Source organism: Myotis brandtii, unplaced genomic scaffold (assembly GCF_000412655.1).
Source record: "Myotis brandtii unplaced genomic scaffold, ASM41265v1 scaffold708, whole genome shotgun sequence".
NCBI classification, from domain to species: domain Eukaryota; kingdom Metazoa; phylum Chordata; class Mammalia; order Chiroptera; family Vespertilionidae; genus Myotis; species Myotis brandtii.
In genome coordinates this window covers 3,530,994-3,545,497 of record NW_005370777.1, presented here as the reverse complement: position 1 = coordinate 3,545,497, position 14,504 = coordinate 3,530,994, and the positions used below count along the sequence as shown (strand labels likewise).

The following is a 14,504-nucleotide window of genomic DNA, read 5'->3' as shown; positions in this document are numbered from 1 at the left end:
ATCTGGGATTTATTTATCTTCTATAATTGAAACTTTGTAGCCTTGAGCGGAGGCCAGGGCGGGCCAGAGAAGGCGGGAAGCTTGGCTTCCTCCATTGCCGGAGGCAACCCAAGCCTCCTGCTCGCTCCAGCTCTGTGGCCACCGCCATCTTAGTTGGGTAAATTTGCATACTCACTCCTGATTGGTTGGTGGGCGTGGCCTGTGGGTGTAGAGGAGTGGCCGTGTGATGGTTAATTTGCATGTTTCTCCTTTATTAGTGTAGATAGTGTTGTTTAATATTACTACAAATATAAGTGAAATTAAAGCTCTTGAAATATATTTTTCTGTTTTCACACCTTATTATAGGAAGCATATTCTTTAATTGAGAAGGTTGAAGTAGAACAAAATGCTCAATATTTGTATCTGAAAAGTATGGAAAGTTCAAAAGAAAAGAAAAGCAGAATCCCTCCTCCACCTATCCTGCTATCCCGAACTCATTGTTCTGTGATGTTGAAACCTGCTCCATTTATTTCAGATGTTAAGGTATGTTGTCCACTATTATCTTTACTTCAGGCAATGCAACATAAGTACCTTTATGACTACAATGATTGATACTTTTATTGCTTTTAGGGCCTGACTAGTCTTATTTATAAGCACTGAACACTGGGATTAATATTCTAATGTAGTCATTATACTTAGTTTCTTCGTGATCTTTTCCTTTTTATGCTGGTTCCCTTTATGCTCTTTATAGTCCTGCTATACCCACATATATAATAAAGAGAAACAGTAGAGAAGCATTTGTAAGTATCTTCATCACCATGACAGAGTCATATGCTGACATTCTAGTGTGACACTTGAAGAGGGTAGATGTTATTCTCAGAGTCAATGATGGAGATGAATTTGGGGATGGTGAATTTAGTGACTCTTTCCAAAGTTCTTCCAAGTAAATGGGGATGCTTTTAATACAAACACACAAATGACAATTCCAGCTATATTATAAGTCACACATTTTTATGTATGTATTGAAGAATGTGCTCTTTTTTCCATCCTGAATGCCTTGGAACTCAGCCTAAATGTTACTGTAACTTGAGATTTTAGTTTCCTCACAAACATTTGGTTCTACCTAATTTATATTTTAAATATTACCTTTTCCTCTTTTGGATGATCAACAACATGCTCTTTGATGTTATATAAAAATTAAAGTTGTGTCTTTGATTCTTTTAGGACTTCCACTTGAGATTACATTGACTTGGTATAGTGGGAAGGGCATGGGCTTTAAAGTCAGATGCAAGTTTAAAAATTCCAGCTCCACCTGCTAGCAGTAGGACTCTCTAGGAAATCTGGTTATACTTCCTGAGGTGTTTTATGTTTTGTTGAGCTTTCATTTGTAAAATATGTTTACTGTGAAAATTAAATGAAGTATTATATAATATTCTTGGTATATTAACTTTTCCCCTCATATCTTATTAAATATATATAGTAAAGTTTTCTAAAAGCAATTAATAATGTAACCATGATTACATGATTTAATTTTTATTTTTTCATAAACGTTGTCCAATGAGCATTTAGTATCTATCATCTATCAAGCAGTGTAAGGTAATTGAGGTATAAAAATAAACACAAATAAAACATGGTTCTAGTCTTTGAGGAGTTTTAGACTGATGATAGATGAACATCAGTGAGAAGTAATACCATCTTCCCAATGCCTTATAATTGGGGGAATAGAAGTATCATTTGTCTTATGTCTAACTGCGCTATAATAAATGCATTATTCTAATTGCTAGCCATTTTAAAGTTCAACTTTGGATTTTTCTGGATATGTTGAAAGAATAGGGAGTCACTGATTTTAGAAATTTACTGCAGAACTAAGACTGGATGATTTACCAAGAGATTTAGTTGTTGTTTTTCAAATGTTTTGGTTTATTTTACCAAAATCTTATTTTTTATGCATTTTAAATTAGTGACTATTTTATTTCATAATGCTTAGAAATAGGAAGACATGAGTCCCATATTTGACTTGTAGTTGTTGGACTTATCACTTAGCACTTTATATTAAGTTTTGTGTTTTTTTTAAAAAAAAATATACATTTTATTGATTTGAGAGAGGAAGGAAGAGGGTGATAGAGATAGAAGCATCATTGATGAGAGAGAATCATTGATTGGCTGCCTCCTGCACACCCCACATTGGGGATCGACTCTGCAACCCAGGCATGTGCCCTGACTGGGAATCAAACTGTGACCTCCTGGTTCATAGGTCAACACTCAAACGCTGAGCCACGCTGGCCGGGCCACATTATATTAAGTTTATGTATGTAATACATTAGCAGAGTTATATACTCTAGGAAATTACCTTCTGCTTCCTACTGCGCAGCACTAGATGGTGCTGTGGGCTTAAATACATTTTCTGGTTTGAGAATTCAGCCATCTTTTGTTTGATCAAAATCACTGTTAAGGTATTTGTTTCATTAAAATCTGTCTTAATAGTTGAAAGTGCTGATGCTATTTATGCATGTTTACTTCTGAAGTTAGTGATGATTTGTTTATGGTGTCATTACTCTTATGTAGATTCTAATCACACATTGCTTCTCATAAGTAATTATATAAACTAAGATGTTTTCATCAGTGGAACAAAATATAAAGCCTGCTTGTAAATATGCTTTTAGAGAGAATTTTACCCTTCAAATTCTGGTTGATAAATAGAGCTTAGCTTAGAGCAATAACGGTCTAAATCATAAGTATAAACTTTCTTTTTTTTCTCTTTACGAAAAATGGTTCATTTTTTTTTGCATGGGCGGTCAAGGAAAGTTAGTTTCTCATTTTTGTGTGAGATTCGTCTGATTTCTTTTCCCAACCTCCAGCTTCCAAGTTTTTTCAGGACTCTCTGTCCTTAGAGTTCTCTTGCCTTTGTATACGGCTCCTTAATCACTTGAGAAAATTTTTCTGGAAACACAAAGTTTGGCCACCTGCACCAGAAATTCTTATTCACTGAGGCCATGCAGGCTTGGGTGTATGTAATTTTTTTAAATGATTGATTCTGTACAAAGTGTATTTTAAAAAGTGATTCTGCTGCATAGTCTGAGTTGAGAACTACTTAGACAAGACACAATTGGGGTTTTCTGTTGACCCAGAAGAAGAGATAGCAGACTAAGCTATGAGAAGCCTTTACTCCTTAGAGAAGTTTACATTTCGCTTGTCATCCAGTTCCCTTGTAATTTAGGAGTTGAGATGTTGTGAAGTGGAATCTATGGGGAAAAGGGAATGCCACAATGATGACAATTCCTCTGTTCTTAAGCCCTGGTCAGTATGGCTCCTAATAATGCTGGTCCCTGGGTATCAACTTGCTCCCTTTCCTTATAGTGAGAATAGCTCATTACAATAAAGGATTTCCATTATTTTGACATTTCGGCAGAAGGGCCATTGTCTAGGCATTTAATCAAGTTTAAGTTTGATTGTTTTAGTAGATTGTGCAGTTTGCTTTTGGTTTATACCTATATTTAAGAATTATCAAAAGAATATCATCCCTGGCCGGCTTGGCTCAGTGGATAGAGCGTCAGCCTGCGGACTGAAGGGTCCCGGGTTCAATTCCGGCCAAGGGCACATGCCTGGGTTGCGGGCTCGATCCCCAGTGGGGGGTGTGCAGGAGGCAGCCGATCAATGATTCTCTCTCATCATTGATGTTTCTATCTCTCTCTCCTTCTCCCTTTCTCTCTGAAATCAATAAAGAAATATATTTTTTTAAAAAAGGATATCAGAAAATGAATGCACTGGAGAAAAAAAATTACCCATAATCTTACCACTTTATTACCCCAAATCTACCACTATTCTTATTTAGGAACATTTTCTTCCAGGCTTTTTTTAACATGTATTTTTATATTTTATATTAAATACTATAGTTTAGTATCTTGCTTCTTTTTCCACTTACTTTTTTTGTCATATATTATTAAATAAAATATGAAAATCATTCCAGTGTTAGTCTTTTTTCCCATCAAGATTAAGTCATCTTTGGAGCCACTCCCTGACACTGTCTGACCTTGGGCCAGTTATTAAACATCTCTGTGTCTTCATTTTCTGTAAAGCAAAATGACAACAGTAATCCCAACTTATAGTGATGTTGTGAATATTAGAAAGCATATGTAAATTTCCTAGCAATACTCAGCATGTAGGAACTGCTCAGTTAGTGGTAGCTAAAATAATTAATAATGAATAATATTTTATCCTGTTAGTCCCAGGTAAACTAGCCTATATTTGCCTTTTTTAAAAAAGATTAAACCTAAGTACTTTTGTAAACCTAGATGTCATGTTTTAAAACTTGCATAGTTACATTTTCATTTCTTTGCCACATTCTGATAAAGGAAATTGAATGCCTTGTTAAACAGACTACAGATGCTGGGCTTGTCTCTCTCCTCTGCAGGTGTCGTGGTACCGCATTTTGGGCTGCAAAGCAGAAGGGAGCCATGGAAAAGTGAGACTAAATAATAATCGTCTCCCAAACTCAGGAGAGGCGGTATGTCAAATGAAAAATAAAAACAAAACAAACCTCTAATTGTCAAGAAATCTCACCAAACATCTCATTTAATGACAGATTTTTCCTTTATGAAGTCATTATCATTTCAGTGAATTTCTCTAATTTCAACTTGAGTCTGACTAAAATCTAACAGTAAATGAAAAGGTTTTTTTTATATATAAGGTTTACTTAACTATATACTTAAATTTACATTACTTTAATTTTCATACATAACTTGGAATGTTTTTGTTAATAGATACCAGCGGATGGTAAAAGCATTTTTGAAGTGAAAGGTTTGGAAACCAATGAAAAATATGTCTTTGCAATTGCTGCTTATTCTTCTAACGGGCAGCTTGTCGGTAATGCTGTTGGGGAGACAACTAAACCGATTCTGATTTATTCACCTCTTTCTACCGTTACTGCTCGGATGTTCCTGACGCAGGTACAAGAGATTTCTGCTCATATTTTTGTTCTTTACGTGTTTTTCCATTGAGCAGTTATTAAGTAATTTCTGATGGGGGAAAAAAATCACAGCAGATGTTCTAAAGCTCCTGTAATACATGTTTTCCATTATTGCAATTTAATCTCATAAAGCAGGAATAATTCCTTCTCTTTCGAGTTTGCTTTTTATAATAACAGTTTTTCCTGGAATGAATGAATATATTTATATATGACATTAATTTTAGAAATTTTGGAAAATACTGAAATGAAAAAAGAAAAAAAAGAGATTGTTATCTGTTATTCTATCATCCAGAGAAGCAGTTCTTAACCTGGGGCAATTTTGGCCCCCAGGGGACATTTGCAGTTATCTGGAAACATTTTGGGTTGTTACAATCTAGAGGGGTGCTACTGGTATCTAGTGGTTAGAGGCCAGGGATACTGGTAAGCATTCTACAATGTAAAGGACAGCGCTCGGCCCCAATAACAAAGAATTATCCAGTCTAAGCCCTGACTGGTTTGGCTCAGTGGATAGAGCGTTGGCCTGCGGACTGAAGGTTCCCAGGTTCGATTCCTGTCAAGGGCATGCAACTTTTTTGCGGGCACACGATGTTGATGTTTCTAACTCTCTGTCCCTCTCCCTTCCTCTCTGTAAAAAATCAATAAAATATATATAAAAAAAGAATTATCCAGTCCAAGATGTCAGTAGTGCCAATGTGGAGAGAACAGGAGATATACTTTCATCTGTGTGTGTATATATGGGTGTTATACATGCACATACATACATATGAATTATGTCTATGTAATTTTAATAATATTATTGTATATTCTGATATTTTCATTTTAATATATAACTGACATTTTCCCATTCCATTAAATTATTCTTTTAAAACATAATTTTTAACAACTGCATGGTAATATCTATCTTATTGCTAGATTGTGGCTTGTTTAATAATTTTTCATTGTTGGACAAATTTAAAGACCTTCCAGTCCTTTGCTGTTATAAGCAAAGCTGTGATGCACATCTTTTTATATACACCTTTGCTGTATTCATGATTACTTTCTTAGGATAGATTTATAGAAGTGAAATTTCTGAGTTAATAGGGACAGGCAGACCTGAGTTTAAATTCAAGCTTCTCGCACTAGCCACGTGATAGTGGGCAAATAACCTTCATCTGTGAAGTTGGAATGATAATAGTAGCTACCTCCTAAAGCTAATATGAGTATTAAGTGGAGCTATTCATGTCAGATGTTTAACCAGAGCATTTGTCACACAGTAGGCACTTAATAAATATTATTGTTGTATTTAGTTGTGGATATATTCATGAATTAACATTTTTGCTGAAATGGTTACCTGACTTAAAGCATGTCACCAGTGAAAAGGATGCTAAGAAGAGTATGACTCATTGACCTAAGTCTCAAGCATCTAATTTTAAACCTATTATTGACTATAGAGATGATGGCTATTCTAAATTTTATTACATTTCTATTGTGCTATTTTTTCTCTTAACAGTTGATTAGTATTATAAGCGAAGATTTTAGTGGCTTTTTATATGATCATATTTTTCAAAGAAAATTAAATTGAGAGAATTGCTAGGATTTGTCTAGCATTGGTTTAGCACATCATATTGGCTCATAGTTTTCTGATGTTTTGATTTCTTTGGGATCTGATATATTCCCTAATTTGCAGTGATGGAGTTATTTCAAAAAGAGGAATAGAATATTTTATCAAGGCCTAGTTTTTCTCCAGGGAGTGGTTTGAATCTTGGGATTCACTTGGCAGAACTTTCATTGAAAATTAATAAAACGAAGTCTCAGCTATACTGCCGGGATAATGAGAAATGTCATAAAGCAGTGACCTGTGTGTCTTTATTGATACCATATTTGCAGTACTTCAGTTAGTTTATGACAGTTTATGAGCATTCTGCCTCATAACGTTAAGTGGCTAAAGCAAAATTTTCTCATTTAGTAAATCTCCTTATTTACAAAAGTTTAAAGGTTCTAGCAAGAAAATAGACCTTTCTCTTGGAATTGTGATTTATTTTTATGAGAGTGGTTTTTAATTTCAGGATAGTTCTGTTCTTTAAAAAATATTATAAATATTCTTATAGTAAGTTATGGAGATATTTCACTTACTGCCTATTATTAACTTGGGCTTGCGATTTTAGGTTGCACTTTTGCTCAACATTATTCTTTAGACATTAATAAATTCAGGTGAATCTTTAGTAGGTATTCCCTTAATTCAGGCTATTTGAAAAATTGCTTTGAGGAACCTATATGAATGATATATTTTCTGTGGATATTTTCTGATTTCCCTCTTTTTAAAGCCTCATTTCTTTTTATTCTTCCCCTTTAAGTTGGGAATGGCTAGATAATGTGATATAAAATATAGAAAATTAGAAATCTGTGAGCAAAATTTTAGACAAATTTCTTGGTCTCTATTTCTCTATCTGTAAAATGGACATCTACAAAATGCCATATACTGCAGGATTATTGAACTATTAAATCCAATAGTGAGTGGGTACAATGGCTAGTTGAACAAAGGAAACGTGGAATATCAAAAACTATTGTGTGACAAGCATTTAAAAATGCATTAGTCCCTTTATTATAATTACTCTATGAGGGGGTATTATCACTTTCATTTTATAGTTGAGGAGCCTGAGATTAATTTTATTCTTCCTCTGCCAGTCCCAGTTAATTCCAGAAAAGGTGTCTCAGGGAGGTTAATTTACCCAAGGTTACTTGGGTAGCAGATGGTAAGCCTGACACTTGAACCAGCTCATGCATTTTTATTGCTCTGTCAGGTTCCAAGGAAGTCATGTGTTCGATGTCTAACATGTGCCCAGTTATTCTAGAGCCTGCATCTCTCCCATCTTTTCTCTGCCTGGGTTTGGTGGTGTTCAGCGGGTCTTGATGATCAGTGTTGGCAGGAGAATTTGATGCTGGGACATGAATGCTTTGTCAGTAAACACAATGGTGTCAGGCGAAGGGGAAATAAAGTTCATACATTTATTTTCACTTCATATATGAAGTCATTGATATTATTTGATTAATAGAGTTTTGCCTATGACTATTCAAATAATAAAAGAAAAAGCTATCAGGTAAAAAAGATAGTTAACACCACTTTTAAGCTCTTTAAGAAATTTCAACTTTTCCCTCTTATCCTCTAAATATGACTACTCGTTTTATACCCATTTGCTTATTGATGAATTATTTATTCACTGTCTGTTTTGTGTCAGGTTCTATGCTAGATGTCATTTCTTCTTCCTTTGAAACATATATAACAACCCTTGTTTAGATAATTTTGACTATGGTTTCAGTTAAGACTTTGTAAGTAGGGGAGCCAGCTTGGCGTGGGGAATACACCATGGGAAGGCTGCAGAGCTCTAAGTTTCATACCTTTGGTTCCCTCTAAATAGGCTTTATTTTTCTTTCTCTAAAGGTTTAATTTCTTTACCTCTCTATCTTTGGAGGAAAAATAGCACCTCATTAATTTTTATATATCCCTCAAATTTAGCTGTGAACAGAGCTGCCTCCTAATCTTAATTCCAAATTCCTGGGAGAGAGACTTTGACTTGCCTAATATAATAAAGAATCTGACCTCTTTTTTGATGTTTGACCACCGACTTGGTCTTAAACCTCACCCCTCTTTTTTCCTTTGGCCACACAGTAAGGCAGGCTGATAGAGAGGTCTGTGGGCTTACCTTATCTTTGGTGCCAGCAGGAAATTTAAACCTTCCAGGAGGCAGGAACTTTCCTTATTCCTGCTGCCCAGCCACTAATCAAGGGCCAGCCCATTTCTTCTGCTTTGTCCAAGCCAGCCCAGACCTGTGTGTGCCTGCCAAACTCTCCTTGGGAGTCTTGTGTGAGTAATAAATTTTCTCTCAAATTCTCCAAGTGTGTCCAGGTCATCAGCCTTAACCTCAGAACCAAAATTAGGGTTGGGGTCCATCTTATTTTGAAGTGGGGGCTATAAAACACAGCTTAGGTCAGGCACTCACTCTGGGCCAGTCAGCTATATTATAGTACAGTGCAACCTCTGGGTATCCTCTTCTGTGGAAAAGGATGCATTCAACACATTATTCAATTCATTTAACACCTTGTTACTGAGTGCTTACTCTGTGCCAGCATTGCTCCAGGCTAGTTATTCAAAACTTGAGCATGAATCAGTGATCAGGAATGCTAGTTAAACAGATTGCTGGGTCCTTCTATCAGAGGAAATAGGTAGTTCTAAGGAAATATAAAGTGGAGTATGGTAAAAGGAAATGGAAATGTGAAGTGGGGGAATGGAAGTTTGATTACAGTGTTGAATAAAGTGCTCAGGGAAGACCTCTCTTAGAAAGTGAGGTTTGAGCAGAGACTTGAAAGAGGTGTGGGAAAGACTCTTGGAAGAAGAGCGTTCTGCAGAAGGAGCTAGAGCAAAAGCCCTAAGATATCCAGAAGTGCACCTGGTATGTTTTACAAATAGCCAGGGGGCCAATATGGCTAGAGTAGAGGGACCCACGGAGAGTAAAGGATCGGTCAGAGAAGTAAAGCTGAGTGGGTGGGTAGGGGAGTAGATCATGAAAAGACTTTTAGGCCATTTTAAGAACTTTGGCTCTTACTTTGAGTGAAATGGAGGGTTTTGCGTAGTGGCATGATATAATGTGACTTATATTTTCAAAGGCTCACACTGACTGCTATACTGGAAATAGACCATAAGAGGGTAAGGGTGGAAGCAGAGAGACCTCCCTATTCCTATAATCCAATGAGAGATGAAGGTGGCTTGGCCAGAGTGATAGTAGATGATGTGATGAGAAGTGGCCAGATTCTGGATATGTTTTGAGGGAGGAGCTAACAAGAATTCCTGATGGAACGAATATAAAGAGAAAACTGAAAGATGACTCTAAGATATTTAGCTGACCAACTGCAAGGATATAGTTGACATGAACTGAGTTGAGGAAGGCCGTGGGTGGTGTAGATAGAGGCAGGGAAGATCCGAAATTCAGCTCAGGGCATGTTGAGGTAAGATATTAGATATTATTAGATATTTCTTACTTATCAGACTTATTGGATATTCAGAGAGTAGTTGGATATTGTTGAGTAGTTAGATGTATGAATCTGGAGTCTAGGAGAGACAGAGGTTTGGGCAGGAGAGGGATTTGAGAGTAGTCATGTGCCCAAGCCATGGAGCTGGATGATATCACCAAGGAAATAAGTGCAGACAGAAAAGAGAAGAGGTTCAAAGACTGAAGCCTTGAGTTGCCAATATACAGAGATTGGGGGAAAGAGGAGGAGCGTGTACAGGCAACTGAAAAGGAATGTGGCCTTTGTAGTGAAAAGAAAATCAAGAGTGTGGTGTTCTGGAAGCCAGGTGAAGGTCATGTATCAAAGTTTATACTGTACTTCATAATTACATCAGTCTTTAGTGCTGCTTTTTCATTTTAACCTCATCCCCTCTATCATCTGTTCAGCACATCACTACCAGTTAACCATCTTTGAACATGCTCATATCATCGCACTCCTCTGTTAACCCACAAAGACTGGTTATTTTATAAACCATAGTTTTATCAAGGTATCTTTTCTTGTTTCACAGTGTTCACTAATTGAATAAGTAACATTATTTTTCAAAAGGAAAGAACATTCAATGACAGTTTCACCAACCCCATTATACATCATCTGTTACTATTTCCCATGGAAATCTTAGAATTAGATGGTGTTTTAGTGACCACTTAGTCCAAATCCTTAATGTGAACAATGCAGCCCAGAAAAGTGACTCAGTTTCCACTTCAAGTCTCTGCTCCACTGTTTTTACTGAGTGTCAGGCTCTGTACAAATTATTCAACTATTCAATGCCCCATTGTCCTCATCTGAAATACGTAGATGGTAATAGAGCTTACTTAATAGAGCTGGGGTGAGGAGTCAATACAATAATGCATGACATCTTTAAATATTTCTACCTTATTTTCAAGACCTTCTGACACCATGTCCCACTTTACCTGTCCAATCATATTGCCCACTTTTCTCCAAATTCTGTCCTGCCTTTCCAGTCTCTCCTAACTGCACTGTGGTGATTTCCATTAATGGACCTTATTCAGATTCTGCCTAAGCTATGCTCATCTAAACCTTATCTCTTCTTAGGGGTCAACTCAAGCCCTGCCTCCTCCTTGAAGTCTTTATTTCTTCTTTTCTAAGCCTCCACAACTATTATGTTATCATTTGTAATTTTTCTGTGATTTCTTGTGTTTTATGTCTATAACTTGATTACAGTTTCATGGAATATGAGAGCATTTTCAGCTTTGAAGAATCTATTTTTATGGTGCTTAGCACACAGTAGAAACTTCATAAAAGTTTATTGGTTGGTTGATTTTGAATGTTGACCTGGCAGATTTAAAAAGTTCTAGATCTGTAAATTATTCCCTGGAGTGGAATATAACCTAGCAACATGTCATTTACATCCTTAATTCAATGAATTTACTAGTATACTTTATATTTTATCTGCTTCCATTAAGGACTTGAAGCAGCATATAACTTATGGTGAGATTTCATATTGCTATACATAAAAAATAGAATTATATTTAGAAATATCTTTAAAGAAATATATTCTACCAAAAGAAATAGGTAAGTTGATGACTTTTTTCTTCTGAATGTTTCGGTTATATGAGTAAAAGCAGTTATTTTGCCTAAAGTTGAATGTGTTAAATTTAAAATATATCATGGCTTCTTGGAATCATCTCTGTTTTATTCTTCACTCTTTTCAGCTGTGAACCCTTTGTTGTACAAAAATTCCGAAAGTGTCAGTCAGAAGCAGAAAAGAATGAAGTATATTTCATATTTTTGGTTTGGGAAATCTGATTGTTTCTCTTGGAACAGATTGTTCATTATAACAGTGTCTATAATAAATGGAGTGCGCTGCTGAGATAGATGGAAATGAAATTAATTTGGCTCAGATCTGATCTTTGTTTTGCTTATGAGAATTTGAAACATCCTTACAGAGTTTCAAATTTCCATGCAATTCAGAAATAAAAGAGATTTCAAAATGTGTCTGTCTCCCTTGCCGATGGCCATCATTACCTTACTGTGGCACTGCAGACCAGAGCCGCAAATGTGAATGACTGTATATGAAATGAGTACGTTATAGGACCCTAGCAGAACTCTTGTTTAAAATGTACTTTTCAAAAATAAAAATATTTCATAAGATAATGTGCTTTCTGTTGTAGGTTGCCTATCAGATTGGTAACTATGAATTGGCTAAGAAAGTTTTCTCACCAGTCTGGGATTATTTTGTCACTTCACCACCTCACAATGAACAATCTGTGGTTTGTTTAAGCAGTATGATGACTATTACACAGAGAAGGTAATTAGAAATACTCCTTCGAAATATTAATTTGCCTTTTGAAATTAAATGTTGGGTGTGAAGCCTAGAATTAATTTATTTTTAATTTCATGTTAAGATAGCCCATATAAAACTTTCTGATCAGTTTTTAATGAGTATATACATTTCAAGGTCTTGAGTCCTTGTTAGAAACTTCTTTGTTAGAATCAGAAAAAAACACTGCAGGCATATGGATGCATTCTGAATATAAGTTAATGAAAGTTATGTAAAAAAATACCAAACACTAACCAAGGTAATGTCAATTATACTATAAAGCATAAATAGCATTGAGAATTTTTAAAAAATATATTTTTATTGATTTCAGAGATGAAGGGAGAGAGAGATAGAAACATCAATGATGAGAGAGAATTATTGATTGGCTGCCTCCTGCATGCCCCCTACTGGGGATTGAGCCTGAAGCCCAGGCATGTTCCCTTGACGGGAATCAAACCTGGGACCCTTCAGTCTGCAGACCTACGCTCTATCCACTGAGCCAAACCAGCTAGGGCAGGAATTTTTATAACAGAGAAAGGTCAAATTCAGGTTAAGGTTTGAGTCTGATGGGTGGGTAGACTGTTAGGGTATAAATGCTTTTCTTTGCTTGAAGAGCTCCCAGAATTAGACCACCAGCAACTGCAAATAGGCCAGTAGAAGCCACATATAAAACCACAGGCCATACTTTGCTTTACAGCCTTTTTTTTCTTAAAAGAACAAAGTTTGCCTGGCCAGCATGGCTCAGTGGTTGAGCATCATTGACCTATGAACCAGGAGGTCTCGGTTCAATACCTAGTCAGGGCACATGACCGGGTTGTGGGCTCAATCCCCAGTACGGGTCTGCAGGAGACACCTGACCAATGATTCTCTCTCATCATTGATGTTTCTGTCTCTCTCTCCCTCTTCCTTCCTCTCTGAAATAGATAAAATATATTTTTTTAAAAAGAAAATAAACTTAAGAGAAGCTTAACAAATGAGGATTGGTATGATTTCAGGCAGTCTCAACAAGTTTGAAAAACAACATTCCCCTTCACCTGCTTGTTAATGCCTGAAATTTCTTTAGTAAGAAGACAAAACCCTTCGCTTCTGAATCAAAGATAACGAGCTTAAAATGCAAATTCTGGTTGAGTAAAGACATTGATGATCCTTATTCAGATTTAGATATAATTACATTTAATTAAAAAATGTAGACTTAGCATTTACTATGTCCTAGGTGCTATGCAGGATGGATTTGAGAATTATTTTTAGAGGAGGAAGAGAATATCTTATGTCACTTGTAAGGATAAGAGAGAGAAAGGAGTGAAAGTTGACTGGGATTTCCAAGGTTACCTGACTGGGAGGCCTATTGCATTTACTAAGGGAGCATGATAGGACAGGTAGAACAAGTTTTTGGACGAAGATAATGAATATGATTTAAAATATTTTGAGTTTAGTTTTCCAGCAGGACATCTTTGTAGATATGAGATATCAGGTAGGTAGTTGGATATTTAGTGCTGACATCTAAGGAGAGAGGTCAGGGCTAGAGCTGCAGATTTAGAAATTTTCATTGAGGTCATCATTGAAATTTTGACAGGGGATGACTATTTAGCTGAAAAATAGAGGGCTGGAATTTGCACCTTGGGTGTGCACACATTTAAGAGACAGAAGCAGAAATGGCACCAAGGGAGGCTATTGGAAAGAAGCAGACCAGGAGGTGAAAGTTTGGTAAAGTACACTGCCAAGGGCAGTGAGAGCATCACCATGGAGGAACACGCCAGCAGTACTGGATGCTAAGTGCAAGGTCAAGTAGAGCAGCTGCATAATAGAACACTACAGAGAGACAGGGTAGGACGTAAACTAAGAAAAAACTTTTATTTACTTATTTTTTTAAAGATATTTTTATTGATTTCAGAGAGGAAGGAAGAAGGAGAGAGAAATAGAGACATCAATGATGAGAGAGAATCATTGATTGGCTGCTTTCTGCATGCCCCCTACTGGGGATCAAGCCAGCAGCCCCCTACTGGGGATCAAGCCAGCAACCTGGGCAAGTGCCCTTGACTGAAATTGAACTGGGACCCTTCAGTCTGCAGGCTGATGCTCTGTTCACTGAGCCAAACCAGTTAGGGCTAAGAAGAGGCTTTTAGAGTTGGCAATTAGGAGGCCATTGTGGAGTTTAAGATAGTGATTTTTGTGCTATGATGGGACAGAAAACTTTTGCAATTGACTGAGGAATAAATGAAAATGGGGAATTGTAGC

General features: G+C 36.4%; 1 protein-coding gene across 1 annotated transcript in view; it reads left to right on the top strand.

Annotated features, from left to right (window-relative positions):
• The window catches only part of CFAP54 (cilia and flagella associated 54), a 250,797-nt gene that overhangs the window by 72,157 nt on the left and 164,136 nt on the right, over nucleotides 1-14,504 (top strand). Inside the window, exons 20-23 of the mRNA XM_014530050.1 lie at nucleotides 346-522; nucleotides 4,391-4,483; nucleotides 4,740-4,925; nucleotides 12,121-12,257. Coding sequence (XP_014385536.1) covers nucleotides 346-522; nucleotides 4,391-4,483; nucleotides 4,740-4,925; nucleotides 12,121-12,257 — 593 coding nt within the window. The remainder of the gene's footprint in view (nucleotides 1-345; nucleotides 523-4,390; nucleotides 4,484-4,739; nucleotides 4,926-12,120; nucleotides 12,258-14,504) is intronic.